Source organism: Brienomyrus brachyistius, chromosome 24, assembly GCF_023856365.1.
Source record: "Brienomyrus brachyistius isolate T26 chromosome 24, BBRACH_0.4, whole genome shotgun sequence".
NCBI classification, from domain to species: domain Eukaryota; kingdom Metazoa; phylum Chordata; class Actinopteri; order Osteoglossiformes; family Mormyridae; genus Brienomyrus; species Brienomyrus brachyistius.
Window position 1 is genome coordinate 3,483,809 of NC_064556.1, and position 19,413 is coordinate 3,503,221.

General features: G+C 44.4%; 2 protein-coding genes across 5 annotated transcripts; both read left to right on the forward strand.

Annotated features, from left to right (window-relative positions):
* Window positions 1-414: 414 nt before the first annotated feature.
* LOC125720249 (uncharacterized) lies at window positions 415-9,393 on the forward strand. Its single transcript, XM_048995474.1, has 3 exons — window positions 415-574; window positions 5,222-5,373; window positions 7,358-9,393. Exon 3 carries the CDS (start codon window positions 7,360-7,362, stop codon window positions 7,999-8,001), a length of 642 nt encoding a protein of 213 aa, XP_048851431.1. The 5' UTR covers window positions 415-574; window positions 5,222-5,373; window positions 7,358-7,359; the 3' UTR covers window positions 8,002-9,393.
* A 1,282-nt stretch (window positions 9,394-10,675) lies between these two features.
* LOC125720061 (putative monooxygenase p33MONOX) lies at window positions 10,676-18,249 on the forward strand. 4 transcript variants are annotated; one of them, XM_048995080.1, is made up of 9 exons: window positions 10,676-10,758; window positions 12,105-12,229; window positions 12,841-12,951; window positions 13,483-13,670; window positions 14,347-14,464; window positions 14,910-15,034; window positions 16,340-16,437; window positions 16,554-16,702; window positions 17,064-18,249. In XM_048995080.1, the coding sequence occupies exons 3-9, from the start codon at window positions 12,924-12,926 to the stop codon at window positions 17,270-17,272; spliced, it is 915 nt and encodes a 304-aa protein (XP_048851037.1). In that variant the 5' UTR covers window positions 10,676-10,758; window positions 12,105-12,229; window positions 12,841-12,923; the 3' UTR covers window positions 17,273-18,249. The 4 variants fall into 4 exon arrangements, with proteins under 4 accessions (XP_048851037.1, XP_048851035.1, XP_048851038.1 ...); XM_048995078.1 differs by having other exon boundaries at window positions 10,678-10,846; XM_048995081.1 differs by having other exon boundaries at window positions 10,691-10,758; window positions 12,096-12,229.
* The last annotated feature ends 1,164 nt before the right edge of the window (window positions 18,250-19,413 follow it).

Sequence of the window (19,413 nt, forward strand, 5' to 3'; positions counted from 1 at the left end):
TGCAATGTTCTGCAACACATGAAACGCAACCTTTCTCAAATGTGCTGTTGACCTTTAAAGTTCTCATGTAGCTGCCGTATCTGGTGTCCATGCTGGACCCATCGTGACTTTTCCAGTTCACATTATCCTTTTTCTGGGTTTCCCCCTTAAAGAACGGCACAGGACACCTCTACCAAGAAAGGTGCTCACAAGAGAGTTGTTTAGTCATTAAAATTCTAACACTTTCTAAATCTGGTAAGCACATTGCATTTCCTTTCGTGCCAACAGTCATATACCAATATAAATAAGCTACGACAGTGGCCATTTGTTTGCTGAAGGGAATTAGCTGAATTAGCTGTTATGCAAGACAAATACTCCTGCTAACCAAATTTACGGCATCACGTCCAGGTTATATACAGACCTGAATCGGCTGCTGTGAGATTCCTGCTACTATTTCAGGCGGTTATAAAATATCCACGATTATCTCCAGCTGTGGGCTCCACTGGCTGATCTACGAGTACCTACCCATGGTTTACTACCGAACTAACAACGGACTCTCCCACTCCTGCTGCTAAAGAACTTATAAAGCTATCATGTGAGGATTCATTTTACATTTTTAAGTGCCTCTTTGGGGTGTTTCTGAAATTTTTCATGGTTTCGCAGTATGTCTTTACAAACCATATGACATGAATCCATAGAACAACATCGGGAAAGAAAACACCACAGACACCAGAAGAATTTGATTAAATTCCATATTCCTGTTATTACCGTTGTTGCTGTTTCATATGCTGTTGTTTTTTTGTTGTTGTTTTGTTTGTAGTTGCTGCTGTTATTGTTGTGGTTGTTGTTTCTGTTGTTTGATTTGTTGTTGCTGTTACTGTTGTGGTTGTTGTTTCATTTGTTGTTTTTGTTGTATCATTTGTTGTTGCTTTTTGTTATCGTTTCATTTGTTGTTGCTGTTACTGTTGTTTCGTTTGTTGTTTTTGTTGTTTCATTTGTTGTTGCTGTTACTGTTGTGGTTGTTGTTTCGTTTGTTGTTTTTGTTGTTTCATTTGTTATTGCTTTTTGTTATTGTTTCATTTGTTGTTTTTGTTGTATCATTTGTTGTTGCTTTTTGTTATTGTTTCTTTTGTTGTTGCTGTTACTGTTGTGGTTGTTGTTTCATTTGTTGTTTTTGTTGTTTCATTTGTTGTTGCTGTTACTGTTGTGGTTGTTGTTTCGTTTGTTGTTTTTGTTGTTTCATTTGTTATTGCTTTTTGTTATCGTTTCATTTGTTGTCGCTGTTACTGTTGTGGTGGTTGTTTCATTTGTTGTTTTTGTTGTTTCATTTGTTGTTGCTGTTACTGTTGTGGTTGTTGTTTCATTTGTTGTTTTTGTTGTTTCATTTGTTGTTGCTGTTACTGTTGTGGTTGTTGTTTCGTTTGTTGTTTTTGTTGTTTCATTTGTTATTGATTTTTGTTATTGTTTCATTTGTTGTCGCTGTTACTGTTGTGTGGTTGTTTCATTTGTTGTTTTTGTTGTTTCATTTGTTGTTGCTGTTACTGTTGTGGTTGTTGTTTCATTTGTTGTTTTTGTTGTTTCATTTGTTGTTGCTGTTACTGTTGTGGTTGTTGTTTCGTTTGTTGTTTTTGTTGTTTCATTTGTTGTTGCTTTTTGTTATTGTTTCATTTGTTGTTGCTGTTACTGTTGTGGTTGTTGTTTCATTTGTTGTTTTTGTTGTTTCATTTGTTGTTGCTGTTACTGTTGTGGTTGTTGTTTCGTTTGTTGTTTTTGTTGTTTCATTTGTTGTTGCTGTTACTGTTGTGGTTGTTGTTTCGTTTGTTGTTTTTGTTGTTTCATTTGTTGTTGCTTTTTGTTATTGTTTCATTTGTTGTTGCTGTTACTGTTGTGGTTGTTTCATTTGTTGTTTTTGTTGTTTCATTTGTTGTTGCTGTTACTGTTGTGGTTGTTGTTTCGTTTGTTGTTTTTGTTGTTTCATTTGTTGTTGCTTTTTGTTATCGTTTCATTTGTTGTCGCTGTTACTGTTGTGGTGGTTGTTTCATTTGTTGTTGTCGCTCTTTCTTTAGTTGTTGCTGTTATTGTTGTTACAAGAGGTTAGAGTCAGCTGTTTATGACAATGAAAGCCCATAACTGCCTTGTTCTCCAGAAATGGAAACCTTTACCCGAGACCTGTATCACAAAGTGAAGTTTGTTGGTTAGCTAAATAACTTATCAGATTTATGGTACTCTAGTTTAAACTGACTCTGTGTTCGTTCACATACATTTAACCCAGGCTACCTTAAATCCGACAAGTTCTCTCGGTAATCCAAACATCCAGCTTTGTGATGCACGTCCTAGATCCCTCGCTACTGGTGCCTCTGGATTTTAATGTTAATTAAAGCTTATATAGAAACACGAACCTCTCTTTAAGATCAGCTTTTACACACACACACACACACACACACACTGTATCATCCAGTAAAATTCAATTCCTTTTAATATCATATAAAGGTCAAATCTCGTATTTACAGTTTGCATAGAGAAATGGTTTCTATTATCTTGGTGGGGTTTTCTGCCATGTGGTAAATATATCTTATAGCTCCTATACGATAATTCTACGTTTATCACACCCCACTGTGATTTACAGTGACTTGTGTTTATGTGAACTTTTGGAAGTAGACACATAGCATGAAAATATCCCGTATGAATATTAATTGTTTTGCGTTCCTTGTCCCTGTAATGAACCTTGTTTTCTGACCACTGAGTCATACACTCTTGCGTAATGTGGGTCCGCCAGGGGTTCTGGTGCCGCCGGTGCTGCAGTCACTAATTGTATTGCCCATTTGGCCTCGTGGTATTTGGCTGGAGTGTATCTGAAGTGAGGGTCAGGTCACAATAACTCTAGTTGATGTGTGACTTACATGTAATTCGAATGCGCTAAGAAATCCCTCACAGCACACAGAGAGGAGCATTTCCACCAAACATAATGAGTTTCCTGAGCGACTGACTGACACACTGTTACCTCTTGCTCTGACAGGGATGAAATACACCTTTTTACACATTTAAAATGCGATTTGTGTGGCATATTATAAAATATACGCATTTACCTATGTGTGTGGGTGTTGAATTAGACATCTCCAGCATATATCTATACATTATTAATACCTTGGGTGTATTTAAAGTGATTTGGTTTATGACCTTATAAACTCTTAACCTTTTGGAGTGACTATAACAGAATGGGATGGGATGCATTTAACATTTTCTTTAAGAATACGACACAAACTGATGGGTGGTTTCCCTGGAGAAGGGAACTTGCCCGTTTTGATTTAATTAAGCCAATAACTAAAGGCTGAAGAGGCAGTGTGGCAAGGGGGGGGGGGGGGGCGCATTTCTTGGCCAGACAATCGTTAAATGTGCCTGTTCCCGTTGAGCTGATGCAATATTTGAAGCAGGGCGACAGACAGGCTTGCATTCAGCCTCTGAGAAAAGGGTGACATTTAACTGCAAGGACCCGCACTTTGGGCTAAATTAAAACGCCTGCTTCGCTGGAGAAGTGCAGCTCGTGTGTTGGAGTAGGAATGGCAAACCGGGCCAGAACCGGTTTAGGCCTGGACATATCAAACACCTCACTCTCTCAGCACGAAATCCTCTCACAATCACATTAATTCCCGAGCTCTGTGTGATGTTTGTGTTTTAAGTGATCTGTGTTTCGCAGCAATTGACTGTCACCAGGGGCGTCAGAAGTATTTTGAATGTGGGGGGGGGGGACACTGGCATAAAACTAATATTTTATGTTAAATGTGGGGGGGGGGGGGGTCCAAATGAATAATTATGAAATGTAATTTAATGGCGGCGATGCCCATGACTGTCACAAATCATTAGCTCTCACTTATTGACTTGATTTGGATCAATACTCTCTTCAGTTATTAAAGACAGTCGAGTTCAATGTCCCTTTGGTGACACCAGGAAGTGTGGATGTTGTTGTATTTATTTATAAATGTTTCTGTGTGATGCATATGGATTCATGCAATGTTTAAGCGAACAAGACAGTAACACACTGGAGAGCTCGCAGACCGAAAAGACCAACTAAAATGAAAGGAGACTAGCCTTTTGTTTGCATGAAATAAAACACATTTTTGCAGTATATAAGGCAATGTATTTTTAATTTAAAAGAGCACATTAAAGGTTGTCTTGGGGCCTAGTATGACAGTGATACTACTTCAGTTGTGATATGATTTCAATGGTTCCTACAGTGAAAAAAATGAAAAATATAACATATAGGCATACGGGCGGCCAGAAAGACAGATGGTAGATAGCTGATTAAATGCATTTTTTAATGATGCATAAAATTTTTTTTAGACAAGCTGCATACTGTAATGCAGAATAAGTGCACAATTACCATGACATTATAGACAGACAGGTAGACAGACAGACAGACAGACAGACAGACAGAGCAATAGATAGATAGATAGATAGATAGATAGAGGCAGGCAGGCAGACAGACAGACAGACAGACAGATAGATAGATAGATAGATAGATAGATAGATAGATAGATAGATACAGGCAGGCAGACAGTCAGACAGACAGACAGATAGATAGATAGATAGATAGATAGATACAGGCAGGCAGACAGTCAGACAGACAGATAGATACAGACAGACAGACAGACAGATAGATAGATCGATAGATAGATAGATAGATAGATAGATAGATGCAGGCAGACAGACAGACAGATAGATAGATAGATAGATAGATAGATAGATAGATAGATAGATAGATAGATGCAGGCAGACAGACAGACAGATAGATAGATAAATAGATAGATAGATAGATAGATAGATACAGACAGGCAGGCAGACAGGCAGTCAGACAGACAGACAGACAGATAGATACAGACAGACAGATAGACAGACAGATAGATAGATAGATAGATAGATAGATAGATAGATAGATAGATAGATAGAGACAGACAGACAGACAGACAGATAGATAGATAGATAGATAGATAGATACAGGCAGACAGACAGATAGATAGATAGTTTCCTCCATATGAATTACAGGGATAAGGATGATGAGGCAAAACTTAAAAGTTGCCACTTTGTGCTGATGTGTCAGCAGCTGCCCCCCCCTCTCATCCCCCCCCCCCCCCCCCCCCCCCCCGCCATTACCCTCCCTCCCCTCTCTCCCTCTACCCCCCTCCTTTGCGGATGCTCCGCTTCCCCACTGGAGAGTATAAGTGGCAGCGCTGCCCCTCTCGCACAGACTCTGTGAAGTCACTCGGCCTGAGCTGACAGTCCGCGCCCGGCTGCCCCCGGCTGCCCCCGGTTCTCCGCCAGCCCCAGACAAGGCGCCGTGCTCAGCTCTGCTCTCTGCATCTCGAGGACCCCTGAGAGGACGACCCTGCCTGCCTGCCGGTAGGAGCCGCTGCCCTTATTTCCATTTTATTTTATTAAATAAACACTTGGCAGGCGGGCCGGTCCGGGGAACCCGGTCCCTGAGACACAGATGCACCGTCAGCGTCCTTACTGGCGTCCGGTAGCGCAATAAATTGAAAAGTTGAGCAGAAAGGACGTGCCATCCGTCTTGAGTTCTATATAGCACCCTTAGCAAAAATGAGAACTTACCTTTCCAGGAACGGGGGGTAGGGGAGGGGGTTCGAGAATGGCATTAACTGGGATGTGATTATCTAACCGGTCAGCCCGTATTTGGGAGACGGTGTCCAGGAAATGGTGTCCCTGGTCCACCCGGGGCGCGTTCCTGTCTCTAACATCATTTGGTCCTTTTTGGTGTCTGTGGCTAACTGAAAGCGTCATGAGAGTGAGAAGATCACAGACGCCCACTGTACCCTCACCATGTGCTGCACAGGGGCTGGGGGGTATCTGGCTTAGGTGGGTAGGCTGCTGAGCCTGGGATCAGAAGGTCATTGGTTCAAATCCTGTGGTCAGAAGAATGATTTTACTATTGAACCTCAGGGGCTCGCTGAGCATGTGGCATCGGTTAAAAGTGTCTGCTAAGGCAGTAAAGATTACAGGAATTTACTACTGATATACACACATGGTCTTTCTCCATCAGGGTCATTATACAGGGAGCGAGGGGCCCCCGCCATTTAGAAACGGGGGGAAGAAAGAAAAAAAAAGTTGAGCTAAAAAAAAAAAAAAGTTGGGGAGTTGAAAAGAGGAGTGTTAAAAAAGGAGTGTTAAAAAGAGGAGTGTTAGAAAGAGGAGTATTATGCTTGTTAGAGGCTGAAGCTGAAGCTGTCCCCGCAGGGTGGCCAGGCTGACTGTAATGGCAGAATGGTAGATGGAAAAGAGAAGGGCAGGATGAACGGGGACAGAGTAGCTGCCACAACACAGGGCAAGGGCCCCCCTGGGGGCCAAATTCCATCAACAGCGTAAAAAACACAGGTCACTGCCCATTTAAGTTATTTCTTATGAAAATTAGTGTGTGTGTGTGTGTGTGGGGGGGGGGGGTTCTGTTTTCCCCTGATTTTGCCTGACTGTGATGCTACCTCAGCTCCATGTGTCCGATGGGCTGTCGGTCAGGGGCATCATCAGAAGAGGAAAAGCCTCCTAAGAGCAGATCAGGGCAGGTTTTTGCTGAGACAGGTGAGCGACCGTCCTGTACGACACGTGCTGGAAAGCAGACAGCAACACGGCAAACAGACGGGGGGAGCCCCTCACCCACGTCAGACAGGACACTTACAGTCAGCTTCTACAAACCACCCTAAAACTAAAAGACTCCTGTTCCGTTCTTCTTCTGCTTTGACTGGTTTGTTTCCTTGATTGAGAGACTCATCCAGCTCTTTCACATTAAGATTAGTGACACATGCATGATTACAGGAGACTGACCAATCAGCACGCAGCAAGAACTCAGTGCTTCAGTGAAATCCAGGTGCTTTTAATTGAAATGGTAGTTCACCAATCCTGCCCGAGCTCAACATGTCCTCCCTGTCATGGATAATCCCAGAAGCAGGTGAGATGTGGCATGCAGGAAACCACAAACCAGTGTGGCTAACCTCGTAGCAGGTAGCTTGTCTAAAGGTTTCGTTGTGATTCGGAGGATAAACGGGTGGGAATGTCGGGAAGAGCTGGGGCCGGTTGGCATGGAAACCGCATCAAAGCAGAGAGTAACAGGTAGTGCTGAAGAATCAAGGTTCTGGGCTTCCGACGTGGCCACTGTCTCAGGGGCGGCATTTATGCTTCATCTCGACACTTAGCGGAGGAAGGGCCACATCTGGTGTGAAAAGGCTTCCCAGCACGTGGATTTCATGCAAAGCTTTATGGATGGATTCCAGGTCTGCAGGTGTGCTTAAAAAAAAAACATCGAAAAGGTCACCCCCCCGTATTTTGGTATGCACGCATATTACAAGTAATATGTTTCTCTGATTTCCACCCACAGACATGCCCCGTTCAGCACATCTATCTGTGTGGGGCCTGCCCACTATAAAGGAGGGGCACGAGGATCACGCACTGGACACGAACCAGCAGGACCCTCTCAGCAGCCTAAGCCCCGCCCCCTCGGAGGCCGACTCCCCCGACGACTACCTGTGGTCCATCGGTCAGCTGCCCCGCCCTGTCTTCTACACACCTAACACCAGGGATTTAGGGAAACAAGGGCAGGGCACTGTCGACCCCCCCAGACACCGATCCAGCCACAGTGAAGGCCACCTCACAGTCACCACGGAGATGGATGGTAGGGAATACCTGAATGAAGGGTGCATTGGCAAACGTGGCTCCCCACCCCCTCCACCCCCCCTGAGCGATCCCTGCCTCAGAAACAGCTGTCTGGCTCTCCGTCCTGGAAGGCCTGCCATTGCCGAAGCCCTCCCACTTCCATTAAAGGAGCTGAAGTCCCTGAAAAGTAGGCAGCTCCCCTGGGGGGCCCTGAATGATACAGGAAGCCCCACGGCCGTTCAGAAGGACAGAGGCATCGCCCGTGTGGACGACAACTTAATCATCTCCCACTGGATCGCCGACTGCCGCAGTGCTTGGAAGGAAGCGAGGCTCCAGGCCGGGATGCTGCCTGCCATTGCAGAAATATGAGGAAAAGAAGGCAGACATGCCACTTCCTCTCAGTATTCACCCACAAATGCATTTATTTAGTGAGAACTTTTATCCACAGCAACCTACAACTGGGAGAGGAGGATCAGTCAGTCCTGCGAGGGATTGCGGGTTAAAGGGCCAATTCACCCCAAAACTGCAAAAAAGATGTGTTTTCAAGGGGCTTTAATGCTGTCCATCAATCTAGGTGGTTCTACTTTGAACTCCACACACCAATCGCATCCCTGCATAGAAGATATGAGCATGAGCTGTGATATAATTGGCGTGTGGAATTTGCAGGAGAACAACCTTAATGGATAGGCAGCATTAAAGTCCTTCTAAAACATGTATTTTTCAGTTTTGGGGTGAACTGTCCTTTTAAGGGCCTCGGTGAAGGGCCCAAGAGTGACATCATTCTGTAGACTGCAGTGTTTGAAGCGGCATCCACTGGATCACAGGCACAGCAGCCTAACCTGCTGAGTCACGCACTGCAGACAAATACACACTCAGACAGCTTTTATGTTTTCTGCTAAGTAGCATATATTCATTTAGTCAGGCATCATTTGGGGTCGCGTCCCACATACCTGTACCGGTGAACCCCATGCCTTCTGTGACTAACCCTAAATCACTGGGGCCCTGACTGAATTGACTATTAAAGATGGATTAAAGATATTTAATTACACTGAACTGTTAATTTCACAGTGGCTAATTAAGAGGCAGCCAGCAGCGACAGGAAGTGAGGAGATGTCATCACACTTGCTGTGCGCGAGACGATTAATGAACTTCTCCATCAGGAGCTCGTAGACAAAGGCTACTGACATCAGTACTGACATACTCACATCACTTGCAGTTTTAATGAACCTGGTCGCCATATCTGCCGGAGAATGACGGGAGTGGCAAAAAATACATACAAAGGTAAAACAGAAAGTTACTCTTACTGACAGGGACCCGATGACTAAGAGGTCTGCAGTACTGTTTCGTTCCACATGGGGGCGATCAGAGGGCGGCTGGAGCTCCAGTGAGACAACATGTGAATTGCATGGAAAAATATCTGGACAGCAATTTATTTACAGTAAAACGGGAGACTGTTCCCCGTGTGACAGCGGTTCTGTTACATTCTCGGATTGATAGTTGGTTGGAAGTTGAAATTATCGTTATGTTGTATGATGAAGACTTATTACCACGCATTTCACGCAGATAACATTTAAAATCAAACAGGGTGACAAATGGTAAAGAACCTTTTGCATGCTGATAAGTACTAAACATTTGTTATATAAACTAACGTGTTAACTTTAAAAGAAGTCAGCTGTCGCAGTGACTCGCCCTTTATATTTCCTTTGGAACCTCCGTCCTTTGCTGGTCAGCGCATTTTAAATAAATAAACTGAGTTTTTAATATTTCGAGTGCTTTTTCCTCTTTAAAAGCAGACACTCTCTTCCCATACATTTGATAAGGGCAAGACTAAAAATACACTATCAAATGAGATAAAATAATGAGTTAAAGACTCACTGAACAGAGGTCGTAGCAGACTAGTGTCATGTCCTCAATGCCCACTAGGGGGCACGGAGCAATACGGACACAGGAAACATAGAACTAACACAATGATATATGACACACGTATTTACATTTATAACACACTTGAGCCACGTTTCTGACACAGATGCAGCTCACGCAAGCTTGGGTTTGTTTTCTGGGAGATGTCTTGTGATCCAGAGAACTATGTTATCTCCTCCATGTCCTCGTAATGTGTGCTCCACAGAATGTTCTTCATAGTTTACAGTTAATACCGTGTTATTGATTATTGATGACCCAAGGTGTCCCCTGTCCTGGGATAGGCTCCAGCCCACCGATACATATCTCTGGATAAGCATTTAAGAAAATAATATCCATGAACCTGTCGAGAATGAAGGGTTAGAAGATGGATTGAGGAATGCCCGGGAAATGAATGCACAGCCACGAATAGGGTTTTGTAGGGCAGGATTTGGTTTGTGTGTGTATATGACACGGGGATCGATTGATAAGATAAGGTATGGCTGATTTCAGCTCAGGTCGGTAGGTGTCTTTGAATGAGTGTGGACCCTCTGGTGGACTGCGATTGCATTCAGGATGCCCTGTGCTTCGCCTTGTAGGCTCCAGGTTCACCCAAGCTCAGGCAGGGTGGAAGGGAAAGTCACACTTTGATGTTTAACGTCCACCCATTCAACTATAACTATAACCTACATGTTTTTAATAGTAATTATTGCCTAGATAATCAGGTACAAATTCTGCGATCACTCAGAATATTTGTCTACAGAATATTATAAATGCAATAACGGCCGTTACAAATATCAAAGTTAAATTCCATTTTTTAAACGAAAGACAAGAGTTAACTATAAATTAACAATCGATACCTTTATTTATTATTAATACGAACTGGCGGCAGAAAGTTGTACTCAGCAATCTGTTAATTAATTTTGACCTTTAATAAAAAAAAAATAATAAACTACATACTATTTGGACAAAAAAGAAGCAGTACGAATAGCTGTAGCACAGGCAACATCTGCAGCGCAGAGCGTGAAAAACTAAAGTCACCGACGGTTGTAGGGGCACCTTGCGATAACACGCGGGCATTTAAGGTAAAGCGTGAATCTCGCGGTAAATCTCGCGATAGTTCGGGCTGCGGCCACACTGCGCGTCACGTGACTCCGCCCGTGTCGAAACGGGAAGTCATGGCTGAAGATCGGTGCGGCTCTTCCGAAAGTATCCGGATTCATACTGCTGGTATGCCGTTACTGTGTCCCCAGCTGACGATGCTGCGCTGTTAGCCGGGCAGTGCGGAAGGGACGCCATTTGCGCCACGTTTCGCTGAGTGAGTTCGTCGGTTCAGTCTCGTTGTAATTAAATATAATGGTTCAGTGCCATTTTTACGTATTGTGTTGCATACTTCTGAGTATGCAAAGGAGGCGGTGGGGCCGCTGTTCGCGGTTTGCGTTTATCATCAGGCCGAGATTGGCAGGTATCTATCCGGCCACCTGATGTTTGCCCAGGTAACGTTTCTGTTCGATTCTCCGGCCTCTGAAATAAGGCACAGCCCGGCACAGCATATTCTGACCCGGCACAGCCCATCCCAGCCAAGCCCAGCCCAGCAACAGCACAGCCCTAACAGCGAGGGAAAGCGGGGCTGTGCAATGAGCTAGCTTTGCTAATAATAATGATAATAAATAATAATGATGATAATAATAATGCAAGTGCAGGAGAACCACGTGAATATTTTGAAATCCCACCATTATAATAGTTTATGGTCATGTTTTAAAATGTTTCACTTTCAGTAATGAAATGGGACATCTGGATACAAAATCGAAATGTTTGTTTTAAGCTTCAGCTGGTTGTCATGAAAACAAATGAACAAACAAACAAACGGCGTTTGCCGAACCACGAAAACATAAGTGCAAATACTAACTTTGACAAATAAGATATAAACATACGCCAGCGCGCGACCCTATCTGGTTGAGATCCTCGACGTTTGTCTAGTTCTCTGTTAATTCAAAGCTAATATATCAGAGAAACAAATAAGGCCTTTGTTTTCTGCGGGACTTCCAAAGGTCATATTCGAGCCCCGTATCATATTCCCAGGCTGCCTGTGTCTGTCAACGGGGACACTGAATGCCGTCAAATTAAACCGCTCTTCGCGTTTTACGTATTTAATTCATTTATACCGTTTCTTGTATGTATTCAGCCTGAAAATTAGGTCGATGACATCAAACTAGCTGTCAGTATCAGCTTCCCCTTGAACTGAAATCCATCACTTCAGTAAATCTGCGATTTAATCTTAAATAAAACCCAGTTATGTGGCAGTAACCAGACCAGATTCTCCTTTTCTCCTGCCTTTCTCACAAAAGAATAGAGACACCTATATTATTTGTATTTATATAATGTTTGGTTCCTGGGCTCAGTTAGCCAGTTCATTGTGAGTATTAAACTGTTTTGAGGCTGCAGAAAAGCTGCTTGTGTGGAGAGTGGAACAGGGTACGATCGGATTTGTCTGATTTTGTTTGTGTGTGTGTCTTCGTCCCTATCCACGTGTCCGTCCGTCCCCGTCGATGGTTAACTTGGTTTAGTCCTTCCAGGTCTCGCACCTGCCCGCTTCCTGTTCTCGCACCATGTTCTGCCGCTGCCAGGAGACCCCACGGTGGATGAATCAACACTCTGAATACAGCCTGCAGTTATAACCCCTGCCCGCTTCTCCAGCGAGGTGCGGTTCTCCTGTGTCGCTGCTCTGACATGCAATCCAGTTTTGACGTGAAGTGGCAAATGTGCCAGTAATATCCATCCATCCATCCATCCATTGCTCTTCCAACCGCTTGTCCAATGCAGAATCATGGGGGGGCCTGCATTCTATGCTAGGGGGGGATGCCAGTCCATTACAGGGAATGCAAACTGAACACGAACACACACACACACACACACACACGCAGCTGGGGATTGTGAAAGTTTTTTGTCATAATATTTTCATTTTGAAAGTATTATAGAATAGATTATTAATAGAGTGTGATAGAACTTGTTAATAAACAAGGATGGCAATAGTAAAACTTAAGCTGTCACCCCCCCATGTGATATAATACACTGATACCTTCGCTTACCACTAGGGGGTGTCCTCGTCCACCACCAGTGGTACCACCTAAGAGGTGCTGCTTGTACCGTAGTTTGAGAGAGTTTATTCTGCTGTGTAAGATCGGAGCTGCTACCTGAAGGGGGTGAATCGCCTGAAACGTAACTGTGAGATTATCAAGTCCGCTATTTCCTTAGTGTTCTCACAGACGACACCTGTGAACTCGCTCTCCTGTGTGTCCCACATGCCCGCAGGCGGAGTTCCGGTCTGTCAGCCGACTGGGTCGACTCATCGCGCTCGTCACAGCCTACGCTAATTCGGGCTGCTTCTCGTGACAATGGTCTCCAGGTCGGGTGAGATGCAAGGTAAGGCCTGCAACACGCCTGCTTGCGGTAGGTCCCTCCACATGTATTGATGTGCGTATTCATATTTGGCATGCTCACCAAAGACACTAAAAAGTTCTGCATCTACACGTGTGTATAGCAGAGGTTCTGCCGCTGTGGGGAGTTACGCCCAGTGTCAGGCGTTACTCACCACTGCATGGTGCTTTTGTGACCCGTTTTCTCAGTGCTGGCCCATCTGCAGGTGTTTGTTTCTGCATAGCTGACTTTGGGTTTTAACAGAGCAAATAGAAGGGAAAAATGAGTTTGTGCATAAAATTTTTTAGTACGTATCATGTCTTGATAGTGTTGCTGATGCGTCGTAGTTGTAAGTGGGCTGAATGTATGTAAGATTCACTCTTTGGCGGTGTCTTAACATGGAGGCCTATATGCTTAGTCAGAGGTTTCACGGTTAATCGTGGAACCGGTTTGTGACGCGCTAATTAATCCGGGCCGGGCTCCGCCCTGGCTGTTTATAGACGCGGCCACGTGTCGCCTGTTTTGTCTTTCTGCCAGCGCTCGAGTCGGACGCGCCAGAGGGCTTGCTGGGGGGCATGTCGCTGCCACTGGGAATGACGCGCCGGGGCCTGAGCTACGACGATGCCCTGGAAGCCCCCATGTCGCCCCCACCGCCTGACATCAACGTCAACATCCTGTGGAAGCGGCCCGTCATTCCAGAGAGGAAGTTCCAGCGTTTGGCAGAGGTGCTGCAGCTCTCCTCATTGCTCTCTGAGCTGGGGGGGGGGGGGGTGTGACCCTTTTAATCACGATAATACTGATAAAGATGCTAATAATAATTCTGATAATTATTATATTAGTCCTGCCTGGGATAAGTGATTAGGAGAGGGAGAGATGAATGGATCGTGATGTTTGTTTTTGTTTTGTTGTTGTTTTGTTGTTGTTGTTTTGTTGCTGTTTTTGTTTTGTTGCTGTTTTGTTTTGTTTTGTTGCTGTTTTTGTTTTGTTGCTGTTTTGTTTTGTTTTGTTGCTGTTTTTGTTTTGTTGCTGTTTTGTTGCTGTTTTTGTTTTGTTGTTTTTGTTTTGTTGTTTTTGTTTTGTTTTGTTTTTGTTATTGTCATGACCTGAATGATAAGTTGTACATCCTCCCAGTGGTACCCAGACCCATCCATTTATACTCTGAAATTTTGAAGGCTCCTGTAACTCAGGGGCTCTTGCAATTGTCCTGTTTCCTCTTAAGATCCAGCAATCGATTTTCGTCTTCTGTGGAGGGCGTTGTGTCTCTACTCATATCTCTCATACTATACATGCCATTCTATGCTCGTATCTCCAATACTCCACACGCCATTCCAAGAGGGTGGTGTAAGTGCTGTGTACGTTAAGGGCAGATGAAACCTTATCCCTCGATTTGTGTAACTTCAGGAAGACGAAGCTGGTGGTTCCCTCACTCAGGGCTCCTGCTCGGACTCCGCCGCCACCTCCCAGCCTCCGGTGGTGAAGGCCAAAGCGTCCTCCATCATCATGAACTCCCTCATGACCAGTGAGTAGTGAAGTTCAGTTCATAAAAAAACGGCCGTGGTGGATGTAGGGCTCGCGGTTGTGGTGTAAATTTTCGCAGCAAGTTGGAAGCCATGTATTTATCCATCTGTGCAAACACATTCTGCGTAAATGCTTATTCAGTGTGACATATAGGAGGCTGGAGCTTGTCTCATTAAGCACAGTAGATGATTAAGAGACCCTACGGGATGTCAGTATGTCACATGCTATACACACAGATACTTGTAATTGAATGAAACCTAAAACCCGAAATCAAATTAAGGTGAAGAAATAAACGTATACTGAGGTGGCCTGGGATTCGAACTCAGATTCTGCCGGTGTTGAGCCACAGTTGTACCCACTTGGAAAGCAGGTGTCATTTACTATTCAGAGCGACTGCATGTAATGTGCTCAGCTACAGCATTCCCCCCCCCTCCCCCTTTTTGTAGAGCAAACCCAGGAGAGCATACAGAGGTTCGAGATGCAGGCCGGCCTCACAGATGCCGGGTACACGCCCCACAAGGGGCTGGCGGCCGAAGAGGCTCGATACCTCCGTATGGCGGAGAGTCTACATGTGAGTGTGTCTCTCTCTATGTGGGGGGGCTCCCCTGTCGTCAGTCCTTCTCTCTCTTTCCAACTACTGTCAGCTTGGGTGTGGGGGGGGCGCACTAAACTGAGGCAGCTGGGGGCTTGGCGGCTCTGGTGAGAGTGACAGGACACGCCTACCCCGGCCTGCCCCCATCCATGTCTGATGTTCACTGTCACTGGTGAGATCAAGGGTTTTTTTTTGTGCCGTTCGTCAAACAGCCACTCACACCACTGAAACCAAATTATTTGGTATAGCTGAACCCTCCCCAATCGATATTCAGTGCTCACAGAAAGTCTGTGGCTGCCTGCTTAATTCTGTAAACATATTGCAAATTTATCGATTTTATAACAAAAATAATCACACATATATATATATATATTTTTTTTTTTTTTTTTTAAACAAATGAATAATCACATTCGAAACAACCAGTGATATTTTTTATTTATTTATTTACTTTTTTTGTGAAACGTTCATCTGAAGTAGTAATGAACCCAAATCATGGTTCTGGCTGTTCTGAGTTAGTCCATTGAATCTCACTGGGTGCTTTATAATCAGTCACACCTTTGCAAGAACATAAAACAGCGAACATTTGTGTTTAGTGTCCCTTTGGGAGCCAGTGACTATAACTGCAATTAATAGCAAAGTGACAAGAACAGAACTGAATGGGTCAGTTAAACATAAAGTATGAAGCTCATTAAAATGAAAATGTTGAAGAACTTGTGTGCAGATGCTCGTCAGAAGGACTTTTGTTATGAAACCAGTAAATCTGCCATTTTTACAGAATTAACCCAGTTTCCCCAGCCTGTGAGAACTGTATTGTATTTTTAGGACAATCGTTTTCGCAGGGGATTCACCGGACGTTTTGTTCCAAGTAAAAGCTTACATTCGGACCGTGGCTAATTTTACTTCACATTACTTTAGTTTTTGCTTAAATTAGTTATGCTTTTCTGTCAGGCTTTCCTTGGCAGAGGGATTCGCTGTGGAATGCACTTTATTCATCGTGAATGAAAGGCTTGCCTTTGCATAGTAGTTTGCATATGGAAGTATGTATGTAGATAATTTTGATTTATATGATGTTTATATATAATTTTGTAATTTACATGTATAATAATGTTCTAATAATAACTATTGGAAGATTCCGTACAGGCAGTGAAACATTAAAACTGATCTGTCTCCTGTACGGGTAGCACACAAGGTCAGAGTTACAAATTCCGCTGTGGGTTGTTCCTGAACCGGCCCTCGCGTTCAGCCATCCCCAGGGTGTCGGGGTCATGTTGATCTCTCTCGCAGAAGCTGAAGATTCAGGAGTCTAGAGAGGAGAGGCAGTCGAGCTCTGCGCAGTCTACACCGAACACCACCCCACAGTCGTCCCCCAAGCCAAAGCGCAGGTGCGAATCCCCCCCCCCCCCCCGTGACAGGGCCCTGAATCAGCAGCTTTCCGGTTACTATCCGGTTCCTCACCATTAACAGTCACGCCCCCTTTTGGTCTTGCTGTGAATTGCAGGGGCTGGTTCAGCCAGGGTTCCATTCCGCCAGAATTTGCCAGCACTAATCCCACCGCCGTAGGTAGCGGCGGCAGCGAGGGGGGAACCGGTGACCGATGGAGTGTCTTTGGGCCGCGCCCCGCGGTCCACAAGTCCACCACTGATCCAGGTAAGAACTCGCTCACAAATGGTCTATATTTAGGCGTAAGAGGATAGAATCATATAGTAATACTTTTTTCATCCTGGTGGGGAAATTCTTTTCGCTCGTCCCTTCTTGCTCTCTATGAGCCATTTGGGCTTTGCTTAAAAGTCTAATGGAGTCCACGGGATTTGAACCCACAACCTTCCGGTCATGGGCATGGACATTTATCTCAGTGAGCCACACACAGCCCGAGTCTGCATATAGCTGAACCTCCTGCAGTGAAATAGTTTTGTAAAGCAGATACTTGGATTCTAGGTAATTCCCACTAAAACCAGCATTTTAATGACTGCCCCCTGCCTGCCATTCTTCCTCCCCCCATCCCACGCAGGGGGCTTTGCGCTCCAGGCTTACAGAGGAGCCCAGAAGCCCACACCCATGGAAGTGATGAAGGCCCATGCCACCCGCCTGGCCGAGGACCCCGCCAACCTCCAGCCCCCCAAGTTGGACATCCCTGGCACGGAGGCGAGGAGGCAGCCCCCCCGCTCACATAACCTCAAGCCGCGCGACTTGAACGTGCTCACGCCCTCCGGCTTCTAACCATTCCGCGCCCCTCCGCCGTCGGTTAGCATAGCGTCGCCATAGCGCCTGATAAGCCTGTTGATTCATGCTCACTAAATAAAGACTGATCCCAGTAGTCCCAGCCATCCAGTCTCTCTTGCGCCCCCAGCTGGATCGAGCCCTGAAATACACCCAAAACATAAGTAAAAGCTATATTCCCTCAACCAGACTTTATGGCACTATAATAGAAAGAATAGAAAGGTTTCCCATCCCTGGTTTTTCCCCGCCTTACGGCTGTAGCTTCTGGGATTGGCTGCGGACCCCCGTCATCCAGCGTAGGACGAGAAGGAATAGAAGATGGATGGATGGATGGGTGATGGATGAAATACAGGTTAAAGAGAAAAATTAGAGATGCATTTATGCACTTGTTTTCTCAGTTGTCCTGTTTTTTTTTTTGTCCCTTAGTTTTCTGTTAATTGTTAATTTGTTTGACGAAAATACATAACAAAAGCGTTTGCCTGTTCTGCCATACTCATAGTTGGGGGGGGGGGGGTGTTTTCAATGGTAAGTACTTAAGAGACAATACCAAAATAGGTCTGTGATTTAAGAAGAAAATTCCTTGCTGTGTAGTCCTGGTATTTCAATAATCAGATCTGATTCCAGTCGTCAGTGTAATCAGTCATTTGTCATGGCTGTGTATTGTTCTGTGTATGAATATGTGTACCTTGCATCAAACGCTAGTAAATTCATTTTTTTCTATATGTATGTAGATATTTATTAGCTGTGACTTACACAGCCAAACATAACGTGTTAAGTTTCATTTTTTTTAAATGAATTCTGAGGCGTCAAGTTTTCTGTATTAGCAAAGATACGTTATGTGCACTGTTATGAATACTGTCGGGCTGTTATCAAAGGAGGAAAAAGGCATTTTTAAATTTGTGTTGTTTAACTGTCAGAAAGCAGTACTGTCCGGAATTTGCTGTCAGGTCAACAAATAAAACACGGAAATCTCTGCATGAAGGACCATGTTATTCCGGAATGTTCCCCCAAGAAGCCAGCAATTTTCCTTCTGTTTTACCAACTACTTATTAGCGATACTTAATCATATTCACGCACTCGAATCTCCTATGGTTTTGTCAAATCCTTTATTGATTACAAGGGGAATTCATTTAAAAAAATCACACCCCAGATGGGATTCAAACCCACAGTTCCCGGCTCATGAGGCCAATGCCTCGTCCCTTATGCAACTGGGGCCACTTTGTTGTGGTTTGATACCTATTTGTGATGAAGTACCACTTATGGAGGAATCTGGCCCTGATGTTTTTGACAGGGTAATTTTAATGGTGCTTTACATCACACTCCAGTTCATTAGCCATGATGCTATTGGCTGCGGCTAATTACAGTATTATTGGTATTACAAATTTTAAATTGTAATAATATTATTCGGATCTGTAAGGGATAATACAGTGGACCCTCGAGTTACGACTGGCCTGATGTACGATCAGCTCGGGTTACGACCAAAATTTGAGTTTTGACTTACGACCAAAGTCTTGAGTTACAACCCAAATGCCGGTCGATGCCAAAACGTGCATCCGCTTGTGAAGGCTGTAAATGAAAATCCGGGATGGTGAAGCCGCCAGTGTTGATAATAGGACTGCCGAAAATTACACACACCGCTTCGACACGATGACACAGAAATGGTGAGTACAGTATGAATTTGCTGTTTCGGGTAGGCTAGGCACATTTTATAGCGTTTTGGTGAGTACACCAGGAAAATGATTGTTTTTCTGGTAAATTACGCACACTATGCAACCCTTTTTATTATGAAAAGCTTAAGCAAATGGTGCTTTGGGAGGTTCGAAACGCATTATGAGTATTTCCATTATTTCTTATGGGAAAAATAGTCTTGAGTTACGACCAGTCCTCGCAAACGCACTGAGTTCGTGACTCGAGGATTCACTGTACTCAGCGTTGATCCCAGGTGTGTTTTAAGAAACTATACACGCTGGACTGGACAATAATGTCTCGGAGGAACGAGAGCAGCACCACCTTGAGTCACCCGTACAGGCAGTTTGCATTGTTTTAAAACCAATTTCCATCTGATGGCTCTCAAGCTTGGTACAGCCATTCCCCATTACAGGGATCTGAAGTCCAGTCCTGTCACCGATAACTAGGGTCGG

Bases quoted from the DNA above. Each gene is read 5' to 3' on its own strand.
- LOC125720249 (XM_048995474.1), top strand. From the start codon at position 7,360: ATGCCCCGTTCAGCACATCTATCTGTGTGGGGCCTGCCCACTATAAAG.
- LOC125720061 (XM_048995080.1), top strand. From the start codon at position 12,924: ATGGTCTCCAGGTCGGGTGAGATGCAAG. The intron at 14,465-14,909 runs GTGAGTAGTGAA...CCCTTTTTGTAG, and splicing joins CATGAACTCCCTCATGACCA to AGCAAACCCAGGAGAGCATA. The intron at 16,703-17,063 runs GTAAGAACTCGC...CATCCCACGCAG, and splicing joins CAAGTCCACCACTGATCCAG to GGGGCTTTGCGCTCCAGGCT.